The sequence below is a fragment of the Cydia splendana genome, chromosome 10 (genome assembly GCF_910591565.1).
Source record: "Cydia splendana chromosome 10, ilCydSple1.2, whole genome shotgun sequence".
Classification (NCBI taxonomy): domain Eukaryota; kingdom Metazoa; phylum Arthropoda; class Insecta; order Lepidoptera; family Tortricidae; genus Cydia; species Cydia splendana.
This window is the reverse complement of record NC_085969.1, coordinates 8,405,525-8,424,826: the sequence shown is the minus strand read 5'-3', so window position 1 is coordinate 8,424,826 and position 19,302 is coordinate 8,405,525. Positions and strand designations below refer to the sequence as shown.

The 19,302-nt window shown below is 35.1% G+C and overlaps 1 protein-coding gene across 2 annotated transcripts in view; it reads right to left on the bottom strand.

Moving 5' to 3' along the window:
* The window catches only part of LOC134794242 (organic cation transporter protein-like), an 80,930-nt gene that overhangs the window by 40,902 nt on the left and 20,726 nt on the right, over positions 1–19,302 (bottom strand). The window contains exon 1 of one of the 2 annotated variants that reach the window (XM_063765996.1): positions 6,684–7,147. The exons of the other annotated variant lie outside the window; for it this stretch is intronic. Coding sequence (XP_063622066.1) covers positions 6,684–6,753 — 70 coding nt within the window. The 5' untranslated portion in view covers positions 6,754–7,147. Of the gene's footprint in view, positions 1–6,683; positions 7,148–19,302 lie in introns of those variants that run through there. 2 annotated transcript variants of the gene reach the window in all.

The following is a 19,302-nucleotide window of genomic DNA, read 5'->3' as shown; positions in this document are numbered from 1 at the left end:
TCATTGCAGATTAAATTAATTTCATCATTTTTACTAGATATTTGATTTATGATAGAACCTTGCAACCTCATTGACTGATAAAACTACCACTTCAACAACCAGATAAGTAAACGTTATGTTCTCCACTGTCAGCGAGTGTTTTGTTTCAATAAAATTATAATAGAAGAGAACATTGAAACTATGCACGACGGTTAAATTTAAGACCGCGAAAAGATATTTAAAAGCAAGGTTTATAAATTTTAGCATTGAAAATAACCACCAAGTTTTATAGGGATTAAATTCTTTATTTGTTGTGTTAAATACGACGAATTTACGAAATTTCATGAATTGTCCGGAAAATAATAAAAATCTAAAGTGTTTGCGACACTGATGAAAACTTAAAATTACCTATGTCAATGTCAGTGCGACTTTAACTTGGGGAAGTTTTTTCCTGGTTTAAATATCTGTATGAATATTAGAGATACATATTATCAAATTTCCAAAGGATCTCAAATGTCAAAAACAAATCAAAATGCCGCTCCCGGTGACCCATGTCAAAATTTTAGATCAGGGTCAGGGTAGACAACAAGAAGAAATGGCATTAAAATAATGAGTGGGTCAAAGGTTGACGACACAAGGGTATTTTGTATCGGTAATTTTTAAACAACGTAGCGAGTTAAAAATATGTTAAAATTGTTTGCCACCGGTTCCGTAAATACTAGTGCTTGACTGCTTGCGTACATTTTTGGGATTATGCTGCCAAAGTGATCCTTTTGGGTTCCTTAAGGATGCGACCGGGAATACGCTGAGGGGGAGAAGGGGGGGGGGGGGGGGGGTAGTGAGAAGGTGTAGTGAATAGAAAAATAGTATTATTCTTTTGGTGGTGGTTTGTTATATTTATTTGCGTATTTATTATTCCGGTGGGAGGGTGGGAACGTTAATTGCATGTAAAAAATACGCAAGTAAGTATAACGGGTTAGCACTGATTGACTAGCACGTTATCTTTTCGCGGATTAGCAAAGTAATATTATGGTTTTAATCAGTGAGGAGGTGTATTAGAACTGTCAGCAGGAGAACTAAATAGCAACGCAGAAAACAATTTCTTGACAATAGCACAGAATAAATAATAGTACTAGGTACAGAAGACTCACTCTCTAACAAAACGCGTCTGTTACGATCAGCACAGATATGGCCGCTAGGTGGCGACAGCGCCACGCGCGGCTTATGGCTTTCCCCAAAATTGGGGCGGAACGGATGTACTTTTAGCTACCTGTAGCAAACCGACGAAATCGCGGAGTGAGCCACGCACGCCTGACAATAGAGTTATCGGCAGACATTTCTTCTTTTGAGCACTTCGCCTTAAAGTTTTGGCGTAAATATCTACTGTGTTGGTAATTTGGTTTTATTTACTACTATAGTACTTATAGTCTGTCCGATTTCTAAGATCAAGTTCGCCATAGATTTACTATGACATGCTATAACTCAAATATTTAGGTTCTAATTGTACACCAATTAAATCTATGGAACGCTAAAAAACGTATCTACATCAGTTTCACTAATTTTGGTTAAGTTTACTTTGTAATTGAATATTAGTTTTATAAAGGATCGAACAGGCCTTATTACAGGCAGGCTTACAAAAAGCGTAACACGGGCCTATAAAACCCTCACTTATAATAATAGTTATAGTGAGAAAATTGACTTTCCCTTGGGATTCATGTTATCGAGGTCCCACTGTGATTTACTGTTTGAAAATGGTAGCGCAAACCAAACAAGTCAACTAGATATGCGCTAGTCGGGATAACCGCCGGCCGTGCCTTATCACTCGGAAGCGCCGGACACAAGCGCAGATTAGCTCAACCCTCAGCACCCGTGGCGGTGACCTGCCTGTGATTACCGTCGTCTTTTGTCATCGAGACGATAGTTTATTTGCTATATTCCGACGATGCAACGAAGTTCTATGAGATGCAAAATGTTTGCAGATAGTTCGAACTCGCGCAGCTAAAGTGTCATTCTATGGAACTTGCTAACTATGTAAATGTCGGCGGCCGATCGTAAGATCAGGCATATCGTGAAATTCCTAGGCATATCGTCAAACGTGAAAATCTTTGACTCGTTCCCTGAGTCGATGGAGCCCCGCTACGCGGGGCTCCTATTTCTGGGCAGTTTGCCCAGCAACCTGAAATCTGAAGCAACCTAACGAACCTATCTTACCATGTATTGGTTTGATGTGACTATCGTCAAAACATTACACAGGAACATTACGATCTGCCTGATCTTACGATCGGCCTACGACATAAACAAACCGCCATATTGAAATTGACAAAGAATGATGAATTTACTAGTGACTTTTGTTTACATAGATGCAAGTGCCATATAATGACACTTTAAAAAGATGTTCGTGTCAACAGACAGTCTTTCTCTGAGACCTCGAGGTCATTGTAGGCTAATGCCTACCCTATTCTTCTATAATTAGTAGGTACTAGAAACGTCAGAGGAAATTTTTAAGCTTAATCGCATTTATTCCTCGTAAAACTAACCGCGCAAATATAGTTTTAAGAGAATGCCCTGTATATTGTGTAATATATTCCAAAGATCTATGGTCGAATCGCCTTTCTATGCAACCGTTATTGCATATTGAGCAAGCACTGGATTGCACACCGAAATGCATCGCCACGCCATTAAGTACGTTCAGATATAATTTCCCACAAACGAAGGACGATGGTAATTACCATGTTGCAATGCATGTTCTATGACAGTGTTAAAATAAAGATATAGAGGTTAAAATGAGATAGAGGTTTATTGTTTTAATCATTTACTTGGGTAATCTGGGGTAATTAACTCGTAGCCAAACGTGCTAGCGTGCTACATATTTAACTTATCGGTACCGTAAACCGGGGTTACTTTGATCAATTTTAGAGTTTGGCGCCATTTTTTGACAATCCTAATATACGTAAAAATATGAAATAAAAATATAATAATCGGTTTTTTCTCTTCTTTCTGCCTGCCAAATAAAAAAAAATTAGGACTTATAATTTTTTCGGAAATAAATAAAAACAACGCGATCAAAGTTATATTGAGAATGGGGTTACTTTGAAACCACTAATTTTTTTGCTGACAATCTAAAGTAGAGGTCGCTAAAAAGCCAGTAAAAAATAAAAAAATAAAAATCGGTCAAGTACTTTTTAAGTTATTTATATTTTTAAGGTGTGGGGTTACTTTGATATCATACTAATTGATACAAATTAAAAAAATTAAGCGCTTATTAGATTATTTACTATAAATAACGTAGGAATTTAACTTATCATCGCATAAGTGCGATAACAAATCGCTAAGACAACACATTTTCAAATTGCAAGCTTTTCCGTTCATTAAATTTGGTAATCAACTCCTACCTACACACAAACTTACAATTCTACAACCTCTACCTCTTACACTGACTCAAACGATACCTATTTATTATATAACTATTAAAAAAAATACGTAAAAAAATCGTAAGTTGTCAAAATAATTCATGGTGTTGCTTTAATCTTTTGATCAATTTCACCACGTATAAGTCATCAAAGACACCCCGACCCATGGATTCCCTGGCTACGTGCGCATGTGGAGGTTGTCGAATTCAGGTATTTTTTTATAAACTCGCGAATAAACACTGATTAACCTAAGACACTATAAAATTACATGTATTTATTATTGACACAAATACAGTCAAAGTTTTTCAACCAATAAAACCAGGAAGAAAAGCGTACTCGCCATCAATATTTTTTTTCTAGATGTAATAATAATATTACACTCGCATCCGCTTACTGCGCGGTGAAACAACTATCAGTGTTGCCAATAAAGAAAAAATAGCTGCGAAGTTATTTTTCAACTCGTTAAAACAAGGACTTTAGTAGCGGAGAGAAGTTGCTATCAAAGTCGACCCGCAAATCAAAGTAACCCCGGTTTACGGTAACTTACGATATTCGAATATTTCTAATAATACATACACGATAACGGGGTATTTTTTATACTGAAAAACAAAGGGTAATGGGTCGTCAAGTAAGTAGGTATATTTAGAAAGTAGGTACTTAGAAGTGGAGTAACTTTTTTACAACATAGATACTCTACACCCTATTTAACAGTCGATGTTTACGACTGTTACGATTTCGAGTGATTGTTGATATGTGTAAAAATAGTCGCATTATTAACATTTATTTTTTTTAGCTCTTACTTCATGTACAATTAAGGTTAACGTGGTGATGCCTACGTATCTAATAACCAATTAAGAAAACTTAGTTTGCAATGCTCTGCATCATATTCCTTTGCTAGGAACAGCAAATTCTACTATTAAATCCAAGGTTGTGGAAACTTAACTGCTCGCTAAAGCGTAATGTTTACAATGAAAAGGTTATTCCGAGCTGAAAACATACATGTAAATGAAAGGTACGAGGATCATTGTGGTGCTGCACCGATGCATGCGACGCGCAGATTGTGCCCCTCACCCCTCGCGCGTCGCGGGGCCCGCTCGACCAGCGAATTGAAATTTCCAATTTGTTTGATTCGTTGTGCGAAAAATAAATAGGTACGCAAAGATTTCTAAAAAGTAGGCATTTGATATAAGCCATATTGTTGATAAAGAAGATATTGTATTGCTCTATAAATAAGTCTGCCTTTTTTCTATTTTTTTGAGTAAGCATATACATATTTGTTAACACAGCCGGGCAATGGTTTGGTGGGATGAACATTACCTATATTAAATCGCATTTTGGTATCTGAGATATAAAAGACATGGTTTTTGTGTAATATCAGAGTGTAAAGTTTCTTTCAAATCCACTTTTCATCGATATAGCTGCCGAAACTTTGTTGCATTAAATATTTATCAAAACAGAATTTGTCTCCATTAGCAATTTCGCTTCACCAATCGCGCTTTCTGAGAGCAACTATTAAAAATATCCAAGTTACAATAAGTGTTCCGTTCATTTCTTTTTCCAGTAGGATTAACACGAGTGCGTCGCGACAAAGCGCGAAAAGAACCGATAGGCTAGGTTCACACGGGCCACACGGCGTAAATTTTTCCCGTATTCCGTATACGGGATTTTATCGAATACCGTAGTGGCAGAAAAATTTGTAACGCCATGTGAACCTAGCCGTAGTCTATCTCGTGCACGAGATACTGTCCGGTGATGAACTCGTGTTAAGCCTACTCCTGTAAGCCTACTCCCTATTATCAGATCCAGGCATAATGACAACGGGTCAAACGAAACATATACCTATACCGTTTCAAATATAGATTATTTCCCATACTGGTATGGTACAGTCAGTAACAAAAGTAGCGGATGAAACAACGCGTCAAAAGTATCTTCCATCCTGAATTACTTTTCAAAAAAATTATATATCTTACTGAGTATCAGTCACAGTCTAATTGTTCTAAAGACATATCACTTTTTGTTAAGTTATTGAGAATGATATATATTAATACTTTTGACGCGTAGTTCTATACGCTACTTTTGATGCTGACTGTCTTACAGATGTCATTGAGGAATCAAGAAAATAATAAAACAAAACCTTATACCTTGAAATCACAGTTTAACTAGTGAGGTACATAATAGGTATTTGTAAAAAACGCGGGTGAAAAGACTTTACATTAAAAAATTAAGTGTGCTACAGAACACATTCTGCATCTTTGTAGCATCCAAGCTTCATTATTAATATTATGTAAAAATATGTTTATTATTCAAAGCCATTGTCATATTTTTCGTCATTAGCTATTCGGCCGTACAAGAAGTAGTTTTCGCTACTAAGTATTTGTCGGCATCTTAACATATAGCAAACACCACGCTTTGCATAAACGGCACTTTTAGTTAAGTACCTAATTAAGATGTCATTACCTAATAGAAAATCATTACTGATTTTTTCCTAGCGAATGGGTAAACATACTTACTTCCGTCATTACACAGTATTAAGGTTTAAAGTATCTAGACAAACAGGTATAGCACTAATCTCAGTGACAACATTTATGAAGTAAAATCTAGGTAGGTCATTATTATAGAAAATGGTGGGTATATTCGTCATACATGCTATAGCGTGTATGACGAATTTAATAAATAGTTTTATCTCAGTGGATACTGACTCTGTTAATCGCTCAGTTAATTATTGTGATAATCACAAACAAGATGTCTACGAGTATATGACATCAAATCATTTTGCGTATATGGAGATAACCCCGGGATCGGCCGATCCACTTGCACATTGATGCATTGCAGAGGAAGAGGAAGTGCTATTTTATTGATTAAGTACACCAGCCTACTTCAATGTGTTTAGAAAATAAATACTTTACCGCACCTATCTATATATCGAACGCAGGAAATACGCATTGTTTATGCCGTTTCTATTTTATCGTGGTTCCGATATGTCGTAAAAAGGATCGTGTTGTCAATTTATATTTGATCGTCATTTTCAAATGGAGTTACATCTTTGTACAAATACCGTTAATATTTTCAATACCTAATTCAGTAGACAGAAAAACTGAAATGTGTAATATTTTTATAAATATCGATTAACATTCAAAGTCATGAAATCTGAAAAATATTATCATCCGGAATGTTGAACTGAAGACATACAAAAAAAATTACATTAATTTATTGTTTAGTTTGTATTTTTTGTCTCAATAAAGTCTCTTATATATTAAAAAAAAAAAAAAAAAAAAAAAAAAAAATTTTACTTACTTTTAAAAAGACCCATTTTGAAACACTTTCTCATTATGTCCGGAAAGCTGTTAACTTTTACTTCGCCCATAGGTAAGTTTCAGTTTTTCACGTTTCTACTAAATAGAAAATATTTATTTTTAATATTTTTTTCCACAACAGTACACGTTTACGTTGTTTCTTAGTTTTCACTTTAGGAAAATTTAAATGATTAAAACAAAAAATATTTTTTTGAATCCCGCGCGAAATGTAATTTGTCTCGTATAGCACCGAACCGCTTCGAGCTGATAGATTAGACTGACACCGGGGCTGCGCGCGCGCCGGTAGCCGGCGCTCGCGCTCCGCCGGACCATTGCCACACTCCGTGGAAATCTCATACAAGGAGAACCGATTATCTCATTACACTCATTGTCACATCTCTCCTTATCTCGCATATCAGCAAGCTTAACAACGCATTTCGAGACGAGACGAGATAAAAAACACAAATAAAAGATATTGCACTGAAATTCACTTTACTGAATCATTAAGGCTTTGAATAAGTAAACATGTCTTAATGAGACCAATAAATATAAGTTCTTGATCGCTATAATACTTTAGGAAACTGAACAAGGTCAAGAATATGATGCAATCTATGTTAAAAGTGTTGAAAATTATGCTGAAGAAATACTGGAAAAAGAAAATATATTAGTGTCCTATCGTCAAAGCGGCGAGGCATGTATGAAAGATACAACTAAACTAAGACAACCTAAAAGTCTATAACGCTCATCCTATAAGTGCAAACATTTGAAATCAACGGATAAAATTAAAATATACTTACTTATTATCTATGTTTCATCTCATACATCCTTAAATTAGTAATATTTTGGTGGTAAACAGTTGGTCGAATTAAAGGAATCGTTACTGCCAATAATTGAAATGATTAATTAGAGTTAATAATTATTAATAACGATTAGATCGTCGTCATCGTTATAGATCTTAATTGACCGTCTCCTTTGAAATTGCATGAACCATTTTTTTACTCACATCTGCGACTGCCACATAATGCTAGGAGATTATGATTTATATTTGAAATAAATGTTTGCTTCCGTACTTATTAGATACGCACGTTTATACCAATTACAAAATGTCTATTAATGACTCTCTATTTAGTTGTAAAATACTCAAGCTTTCATTAAATACCCAGTAGTCCCAGTACGCATTCGTTAATATAAGTTAAAGTATGTAGTACGTAAATGGGTCATCAACTGATGAATAGTCAAAATGATGAATTAGTCATTAAATACGTTTATTAGATTTAGATGATTCACACATATACCTAATTAGGATAATGTGGACAGCTTAATAATGTAGACTAAATTGTATAAAACACCACCATTCCGTTTTTGTCCCACCAGTGTTATTTGTGCGCCAGAAGAGATAAAATTAAGTTAAGCACTCAAATATCAAACAACTGTAAGTATTTTTATTATTAATTCGTTCTTATTACATTGTAAACAATGATCTTGAAGTGTTGAATCAGATTTATTTAAACCCATTATTAACAGTTTTATTTCTCCTTTTTATACCTACATATTATAGTTTATTAAGTCATGTCTTAGTCCTTAGCATATGTCTCTTGTACATGTTGATGTACCTATATTATCATTTTCAGATGTATCGGCTGATCCTTCTCACAGTCACTATAACAAGCGTAGTTCTCCAGAGCTACGCTGCGTCTACTTCAAAACCGGGCCCAGTCACCTCGATTGGCAGTAGATTCCTGAGGATTCAGGACTCTGATGACTATAAAGACACCATCGGCGAGGCGGCAGAGGATCTCCATACAAAAGATTTAGATCAACTAGGATCACTTGCTTACGCTTTTAGATATCAGTTCAGAGAGGCGATAGAAGAACTCGCGTTGCAAGCATTAACGTATTTAAAATCGATTTTTAATGATCTCAAAGTTAAACTGTTAAAAAGTATTGGCAAGTATACTCTCTCCGATTTGTTCCACGCTACATTTGATGGAGTAACAGATTTTGTAAAAAATGCCTCTGTAGACAAAGACATTCCAGTGGATGTCGAGGAGGATCATGCCAGGCCCACCTATGAATACGGGCATTATCCATACTTTCATAATCCGTACGTTATGGGATCAGGTTCAGGTTAAACAAAATAAGATGTATAAAAAATAACAAACACGTAGTAAGTAATTTAGAAATATGTAGTAGGTAATATTTATTGTAAAATAAACAGAATAATAATCATGGATTCATCTAACTCCTTGTATTTATATTATTACATTTCTACATTTAAAAAATACATTGGTACTGTGAGAGAGAAACTTGCTCCTTGTGACTATTTCTTTCTTTTCTTTTAGACACCTGTGTATCTTGTATTACTAATACTGCTAATAATGAAAAACAACACGTGAAAAAATATACGACAAAAATACTAAGATAGATTTTCTCTTTGCTTAAATGTACAAAAAGCGTATTGTTGTGTATTCAGACTGAAATATTTCTCACTCAAATGTTTTTTTAGCAAATGAATAATTGTAATCAAATACAGGTCCGGAAAGTTCTCCCGCCGCCATTTCTCTACTGTTTTTTGTCCGCCAAAAATGCCAAAATGAGAGAATCTAAGGAAAAAATTCGACACATTTAGAAATTTATTTTATAGAAGGGGAAAATGCACGGAAGAAAGAATGAGCGCGCCGCGTGGAAAAATGCGACACAGGTTGCGAAATAGTTATTACAAGGGGGTAAAGTTGTTGTTTAACCGCTCGTCCTAATATTGATAAGTACCCGAGCAAGCGAAAGATTCCAAAATTGAACCACGGGCGTAGCGAGTGGTTCGGAAAATGGAATCTTGAGCGTTGCGAGGGTTTCAAAGTACGAGGGTTAAACAAAATTTGCCCCCGAGTGAAACACAAAATTTTTCACCACACCAACCCCAAGCAAATATTAAATGTAAAATATCAAACAAAATCAAACCAAATCAACATTAAATGAATGTTATTAAATATTTATCATTCAAAATCATCATTTAAAAGTCAATTCTACCAGCAAACATAAGAAAACAACTCAAAATTTGCATTTGATTACTTTGCCTCACATGTGAATTACTGATATTAGCAAAGTGCAACTTTGCTATCCGTTTTTGAACTGCAAAGTAAGCCTTTCCGAGATGGTGTGGTGAAAAATAAAATGTATAAATGACATTTATAGTCATAGCAAGACTTTTTTAAAAGGGTAAAAACTGCGGCCTAATAAGTTTGGATGAGCCAAATATTTAAATAGGTATTAGGTTTCAGGGCACATTAATAAATACCCGTTATCCCTTATGCGGTACAACAGGGCATTAACTATACAAGAACACAATACACACTTTTACAGTTTGTATGTTATTTGCGTAAGATTAGTATAAATATTTGGTATTACATTTAATTAAAATAAATCACTGTCATGAATTTGCGAAAATAACGAGGAAAATGAGAACTTTAAAATCTCAACTTGATTGGAAATTTATTTTATTTTAAGAACCGGACCTCTGAAGATACTAATTGGTGACCCCTGTTCTAGGGTAAAAAGCCCCAGACAGTGCATCATGCTCGAAAGTAGGTACGTACATTGGTGCGCGCCAGTTGCAGTGTAAATATCAAATCAGATGGAGTTTTTAAAAAGCAAAAAAGTATGAATTCGGCGCAGTATGTTCAGGCAGGTCCGACCATGACAAAAAAATCTCAAGTCCTATAAATAAATTGAAGTTCACTTTTTACTTAACTGCTGCAAAAAAGGACAAAGTTTTTAAGACACCTACATATACAGGGTGTTTCGAACAAAATAAAGAAATAGTACATTATTGTCGAGGCTCGGAAGTAGCTACTTGCAGGCTGAGGATTCGTTTTAAACGGACGACCTTGGGAGTCCGTTTAATTGAATCCGAAGCCAGCAAGTAGCCTTCCAGCCGAGTCATATATAGTGCTTTTCTCAAAAATGGTGCAACAAATATAAATATCATAGAAATATTTTACAAAAGCAACTTTCTTACGTATATATTTTCACAGAAAAAAGTAGAAACAATTGAAAAAATTAGCTTTGCCGCCTTTTTATTTTTTTAATAAAAAAATAGAAGTGTATTTTTCTGCCGAAAATACGCCAACCTATTTGAGACAGCTAAATAGTCGCGGTACTAATCATCTGTTTGGCTGTTTAATGGGCCTGTGCCTTCATTTGATATGGCCATTTCAACTTTTAAAAAGTTTGGAACTCGACAAATAATGGAATTTGTATGCAACATTGCAGTCCCAAAATCGAGACTGCAATGTTTTTAACTTTTTAATTTTTGACTGACCATAAACTACGCGCTTCGCAACCTATTTTTTAAACGGCAAAGTCGACTTTGCCGTCCATTTTTGAGAAAAAGTTTTTTATTGTCCATTGAATTTGTTTTGCAATTTTAAAACTTAATAGGTACTACATACAAAAATGCGATCAGAAAATTTATTCAAGCGGTTGAGCAAAGATTTTCCGAATAACCATTTTGAAGATAATCGTTTTTTTTTTAGCATTAGTAAAAGACTACGCGATCTTAACGTGTCTTTTAATTGAAAAACATTTTTTTTTAATCATTAACTATTACTTATGAAAGCAAAAGAATGGAAATGATCGTATAAGATTCATAATTGTTACATATTTGCCGTGACATATTTTTCAAAAGTGTTTTTCAATAAAAAGACACGTCAAGATTGTTTACCTTTTTTTTTCTAATTCTAAAAAAACGAACTACCTATACGTGTTTACCTGTTGACAAAATTTTTACGGTATAACATGAGGAAACCGAATAATTTGACGACGACCGGTCTGGCCTAGTGGATAGTGACCCTGCCTGCGAAGCCGATGGTCCTGGGTTCGAATCCCAGTAAGGGCATTTATTTGTGTGATGAACACTAATATTTGTTCCTGAGTCATGGGTGTTTTCTATGTATATAAGTATGTATTTATCTATATAAGTATGTATATCGTCGCCTAGCACCCATAGTACAAGCTTTGCTTAGTTTGATCTGTGTAAGATGTCCCCTAATATTTATTTATTATTTATTTAATTTTAACAGCGTATTCCTGGTCATATATAGACACAAAAATGTCCTATACATAAACTTTTTTGAAATTCGCCTAGTTTCAGAGATAATATTAATTAAAAAAAAAAACAAGTTTTTATTGTTACATAGTGTAAAAGGCCTTTTTGATGGTAATGTTGCTGCTACGGGACGTAGTCTAAATATCCTTATTGATAGATGTCAAAAAGTGACAAGTAAGACTTTGCAAAACGTAGGTTTTATGAAAAAAAAATGTAAAAATCAATTTTAAGTGACAAGTTTATCAATAACATTTATTTTTTATGTACAAATACATTCAAAAAATTGAAAAAACATAACAAAAACAATTTTTTTTGGCGTAATTGACCTAAACACATATTACATTTTTTCCTTCTTTTGACCTCAGAAATGCGTGGTTAAAATTATTCGGTTTCCTCATGTTACACCGTGTATACTGGACAAACTACATTATAGCTAAGCAAAAATCTGGGTTTTTATTTTCATGTTTTTTTAACCCTAATCTTGGCAAATTGAAAAATAAACGTCAGTTCTAGTGGTTCAAGCAGTTTAAAAGAAGGTTCTTCAATAATGTATCTTGTAAGATACATTGCGAAGAACAAGAAAATGTTTAGGTATATATAGGTATATGTACCCGGCTCAAAAGTTAGAGGTAGGGGCCAAATATTTTGGATCTGCGACGCGATAAATTCTAAAGTTGCTTTAGCATGAAAGAAGGCCTGTGCTCAGCATTTGGATGTATAAACCTGAAAGAAAAAAAGATTTACTCAATTTCTAAACTATTCATTTTATCAAAAAAAAATTACGATACTATCGCCTTACGGCCGAAGTTACACTGTCATTTTAAAACGCCATGTGGCTGATACGGCCAAATTTAAGCACTTAAAAATTGTATCTTGGATATACCTAAAGTAGCAGTAACAAAAGTAAAGGCGTATCCAGATTAGTAAATTTTTCGCCAATCTGATTAAATTGCCCGAACGAATCAGGACGTGCGGACGCAAACGCCAATTTGGCTCGCCGAATTCAACCGCCGATAATGACCGATATTACCGATAAAATGAGGTGCGGACGCAAGAATACCAATTTGTGAAGCCAGTATTTTCGTTCTGGGGCATTTTTTCAATGTAGAGGGCTCTAATATCACCATAAATCTATCGACCGATTTGATCAGTCCCGTCTGGATACCGCTTAAACCGTAAGTAAGCATGCCTATCAAGGAAGCACAATCGAACTTCTATCATAGTAATTGCTATAATATTTATACAGGCAAATTGTATTCACGAGGTTAGAGTAAATTTGTTAACCATTAGCGCCACGTGCACCATCCCACTTACCCGGTTTAACCGGTAAACCCCGGGTTAGTGGGATGGTGCGAGTGGTGCTAAGTGAGATACGGCTCGATTCGGAAAATGAATTAGATTTCTACTAGACTTCAACAAGTTACGATACGGATAATTGAAAGATATTTGTAAGATAGATATGTCAAATTTGACGTTTCCGCGTTTCTGGAGGTCCTCTTGAACGATTTCGACAAGTTATGACTTAGATATCCAAGTCACATCTAGTCGATATCTAATGTAGATCTAGTTGATCTCTAAATCGTCTCAAGATCTTGTGATTATCTCGAAATCCGAATAGGCCTGATAAACATTGTTGGGTGGATTCTTGAAATATACTTATTTAATTTTCTATCGGATCGATTTTTTGTTTGTAGGTTTTTTAAAAGACCCTATCTAACAACACCCGAAGAAGCGAAAAAAAATTTCATCCCCGCTTTACGTGTAGGGGAAGAACCTAAAACAATTGTTATTTTTTTCACTATCTTGCCATGATTGATTTATATATCTATGCCAAATTACAGCTTTCTAGCACTAACCATCACACTAAACCTCTGACGAACAGATGGTCAAACAGACAGGCAGACATGGGTAAACCACTGAAACTATAAGGATATATTACCTAGTTGACTACGGAGCCCTAAACCAATGTACAACATAAATCGAAATATAGTTTTTCAAACTGCTGTTTTAATCTTCCTAATTCTAGATAGGTAAGGTAGATAAGTAACTGTAGGTACCTACTCTGCCCTGCATTTATACAGGATGATTCATGAGACGTGAGCAGGACTAATCCTGCACACTCAGTAACTGATAATTGATCGATCACCGTCGTAATTACGAAAAACAACCACTATTTTTCCTATTTTTTAACTTTTTGGTGAGGGCAAATTTAATTCCCAACAATCATGGTCACCCTACAGGACCTAATTAATAAACATAAAACCTCTTTAACCGTAATGGCTATTTGATTACGAAGAAAATAAACTGTCAAACTTGAGTGAGATACGAGTTTTCAAAAGTAACCAGACCGTGATGACAGTGATGACATTCAATTTGACACAGAATATCGGTAGTTTAGTATTCTAATTTTAGGGTGACCATGCATGTCGTAAAAAAACTAATAATTTTTTTTTCAACACGACTAGAAAATTAACGTTAACCTCACTAATACTGATACGAAACAGTTGCTTATAATTAACGATATGCGCAGTGTTAGTCCTGCTCACGTCTCCTGAATCACCCTGTATAGTTAAATCAATTTAGTTTTTTATTTAGGTTAGGTACAAGCTTTTGCATTGGCCGACGATAATACAATATGTACGTAGCAAAATTATGCATGCAAAGTTGCCTTGTTGCCTACACAAAATATTTAAGTAAATTAATTGAAAGAAAACATATTGCTATTACAGAACGCAAGGAGCTTACAAAAATTTCCTTCTCTCCTTAATAAATAAAATTTAATAAATAACAAGTATGCGTATACCAATTTAATTAAAAAATAATTAATGTTATATCAGTGCTGCCGGATTTTTGTCAAACATTAGTGCATCCAAGTGCATATTATAAAACGTGGCCATAGACGTTACAAATTCCAATAGCTACAGTCTAAGTCAAAGATATGTTTACACTTTTGCACCTTACTCCATTCTCCATTGTGATAAGGCGAAAAATGTTAAACATATCCTTGACGTCGACTATACCGGGCTAGTGACCCTGTGGTCGTGAGTTCAAGTCTCAGCCAAGTCAGTAAAAAATATTCTAAGTAAATAATTCAATAAATAGGTATGCACCACGAAAAACAGTTTACCCCGGTCGCCATGACGAACACACTGTTATGCGTTCAATCATATGTTGAAAGACGCTAACAGTTAACATTAAAATAGTAATTTCAAACGGAGATTGTACTTATTAATATATGGGCAGTATGTTTTATTTTCGCGACACTGGGTTGGTAATACTTGGTAATGTATGATAACAATTACTGCGATAGGTTGACGTTGATGCCTCTTGACGTAGGTAAGTAATGGAACTGAAGGTTTATAATTTACTTGTTAATCATTGTCAGTATACTATAAATAAACTATAATACTATTGATAATGCGTGGTTTCTAGTTTTTATTAATGGGAGGTCATAAATAAGAACTAATTGACGCTACAGATTGTTACTTCTACAATAGCAATGCAGCATGCACTTAGTACTTGGTTTCAGGTTCAAAACACCGTAAAGTCTGTCAAAATTAACTCTACACCGACTTAGATACAACCAAGTGTGGAGTAGTCTTTATACTTTATAGACGTCATATTTTCATAAAAATTTGACATTTATGGTGACATTCCCACACTATGTCAATACTAATGCCATGCAAAGTTAGCTCGGGCCAACTCTAACGCCCTGCAGAAATGTTGCTTATACCTATACTCTGTATCTTTAGGTATTTAAATAAATGTAAACAAACATTACACGATCAAATAATGTAGGTTCAAGGCAGGTCGTTCAGTAACTGATCCAGGCGGTTTTATAATTGGTCGGTTAACCAATAAATGTTATAACTACCCGAAACATAAAATGGTCCATGATTCCGTGATTTGTAAAATAGACAGAACAACACGCCGATTCAGATGTAACAATTTATTATATTTTTCATTTTGTTTTGATACGGTATTAATATGACATTGACCATCATCTCGGTGATTGGTGCGCTGTCACGCACAACTTTCATAGCATCTCGCATTCAATCTCCAAGGTAGTATCAAAACCGTAACAAATGGTTAAATCAGAATTGGCCTTCTTTTTATATTCGTCATAGGTAATTGTATTTATTTCTAAATTCTAAACCATCGGTAGTACCTTATCCATTATATAGGTACTAAGTGTTATTTAGTATGTTTAAATATTAACTTAATAGTTTTTCTTGAGCATCATGGACAGGGCTCTAGGGGGTAAGTTGGATTGCTTATTTGCTGTAGGTATGTATTACTGTTGGATAACACTGCCACTGGCTACTGCATAGCAAGGCAGTTGACGTAGTAATCTCTGACGTGTGTGCAATGAGAACGCCATACTTACTCCTATCTGTGTTTAATTCTCGTTTAAAGTGCAAATACATTAATAGGCCATAGCCAAGGGGACAAATGGTCTTTGACAATTGAATGAAAAATGTATCGATGAGAGATGCGAAGGAAAAGTCACGTAATCATTTCCATTCCGTACATAATTCAAACGGTGTTTTGTTTTCTACACGTATTTAAACGATAAAAGTATTTTCAAAAGGGCTTATAGCTCTATGAACACCATACAAAAATATGCCCTCAAAAACATTCCTCAAACGATTGTCACTTGGCTAGACCCCCTGTTTACGTTTAAATTTAAATATCTACTTTAATAATTAGTCTTATCTGTAAATTTACATTTGCAGCAATCAACCGCCCACATGTTGTCCAATTACTCGGCAAATTAAGTTGTTGTGGCTTGTGGCTGTAGACTAAGCACAAAGTCTTTTTTATTTGCATACCTGTGATAATTAAGTTAAATGTAGCATTACACAATATATTTTTGTAATTAGAGATACTTAATATCAATTCGATAACCCAATCTACTAAAAAACTATGCTTTTATACCAGTAAGTAATCAAATTGGAGTAATCAGACGCTCTCAGTTCTTATTGAAAATTATGTGCCTGGTCGCCAATCATTTATTGCGTAAGGCAATTTAGAGGGTAGGGGGGTCGACTGTGTCTTATTTTTTTCTTACAGTGGGGATGGGATCCCTCCCGTTTTGATAGTTCTTACGTAAGAATCGTAAGATCACAAAAATGCGCAAGTAAAGATTATATTTACTTCGAAAAAGGGCGTGCATCCGTGCGAGTGCCGACAAAGAAAAACTGTAAAATTAAGCCAAAGTTGATTAATTATTGCCAAAAAAATCGTTTTTTGTACTTTTGCAGGTACAAAATAAAAGTTCCTAAAATTGTGTCTTGGAAAATCGAAATAAAAACAATCCCGATGTGTAATCATATTTCCTTCAGATTCTTACGTAATAAATATTAAATGGGAGGGTGGCGGGTAGGGGTCGGCCTATTCTTATTTTTTCTTACATAGGGGAGGGAGGGGGTCAGAATCTGGCAAAAATCGTCTTACGTAATAAATGAATAGCGCCCTGACGTGAATAAAGTAAGTTTATGGTAAGGTAAATTTAACTGATCACAAGGCGGATCATGTTTTATCGCAAACCGCCGTCGTTAATCGAACGAGCGAGCGAAGCGAACGAAGTTCTTACATTCAACTTTGAACACGCGGCTGCTAGCGGCACGTCCCGGCATTTCGATGTTTTTAAGCTGAACTCTCAGAAGATAGTTTGATACTCAATAACTAAAGTAAATTTGTTCTAATTTAAATGAAATTGGGTAAACATGTAGTCTAGGGCATTATATTTTAGTCATTAAATTATGAGCAGGCTCAATCAAGAGGTTGTTGAGCTAGAAGAGCTTAGAAGGCCAAAAAGCTGTTTGTGAGGGGGCTTGCTATTCTGGTCATTTTATTTGCAAGAAAGTATGGTCGAGTTTGGTATGAAATGAAAGTGCTCGGCTTACACTTCTATAATATCGTTTTTAAATTTACCATTTTGAAATAATTAGCAAGATAATAATAAACATAATATAGGTATTTGACATTTGACAGGAAATATTTCGGCTTACCACAGATACAGTTTATTTTAATCTATATGGTGACTTAAATCCAACTCCCAAGGCTCAAATGTGAGCCCAAAAAATCAGCACCCTATGCTCCCCGAGCTTAAATCTATCAGTTAAGGGCTCCACAGACCATGCAATAAATCCACGCGATTTTTGATCTAATGCCACCTATAGTGCGACATAAAATAGTAGAAATTAAATAAAATGGAATTCAAAAATGTCCATACAAAATTGTTGCCATGTGTAAGCATTTTAAGTCAAATATATATAAAATCCCACATGTGACAGTTACGTAGAAAGTGGCGCCCTCATTTATTAACCGACTTCCAAATCTCAAAAGGAGGAGGTTATCAATTTGATTGTGTGTTTTTAGGGTTCCGTACCTCAAAAGGAAAAAACGGAACCCTTATAGGATCACACAATTTTAATCATGGAGGCCACTTTTGGGGGGTAAATGAGTAAATTAAAAAATGTTTTCTAAACTATATCGTGTTACATATCAAACGAAATAGTTCATTTTAAGAATGTCAGTTATAATTACCTATATTTTTTGTAATTTTAAAATAAATAGTTTAGAAGTTATTTAAGAAAATAGCCAAAAAATTACCATTCCCCCCTCGCGTTTTACATATAAAAAATACATTGTTAAAAATTGGGTAATGTACGGAACCCTTGGAACGCGAGTTCGACTTGCACTTGACCGGTTTTTTTTTAAATATTTGTTACTCCATATCTCCTTCATTACTAGACCGATTTAGAAAATTATTTTTTTGATTGTATGTATATACATACAGATTGGTCCAATTTTTGTCAAAATCCAGTTCTGATAATGGGATCCATGAGGAATCGAGGGAACTCCTCAAATATTAATGGCATACATATAGTGATTTATTTGTTTTTATCAACAAATCAAGCACATACATTCAAAAAAGTGACATTTGATGAAGTGGAACTGCTGATGATGATTAGAACGGAACTCTTCAACGACGCATAGTTCACGTTTGGCGATTTGTCCTCTTCGTTATGTTTGTTAAGCAAGTTAAGTTTTTAAGCCACATTTTTGTCAAACTCGAGTTGTGATGATGGGATCCATGAGGAATCGAGGGCACTCCTCAAATCTTGAAGGCATGCGTATAGATATTTTTGTATTTTCATCAGAAAATCAAGCATTTTCATTAAAAACTGTCGCATTTGATGAAGTGGAACTGCTGATGATGATCAGAACGGAACTCTTCAACGACGCATAGTACACGTTTGGCGATTTCGAATTTCGATTTTGACGGAGCTGGCCCTGGACCCAAACCTGGACCTGGATCCGGGCTCTTATCTGGACCTGAACCCGGACCTGGACCTGGACTTGGACCTGGACCAAGACCTAGACCTGGACCTTGACCTGGACCTGGTCCTGGACCCGGAACTAGACCTGGACCCGGACTCGGACCCGGACTTAGACCTTCACCCGGAAAACCACTGATACCTAAACTAAATAAACCACTATGATTACC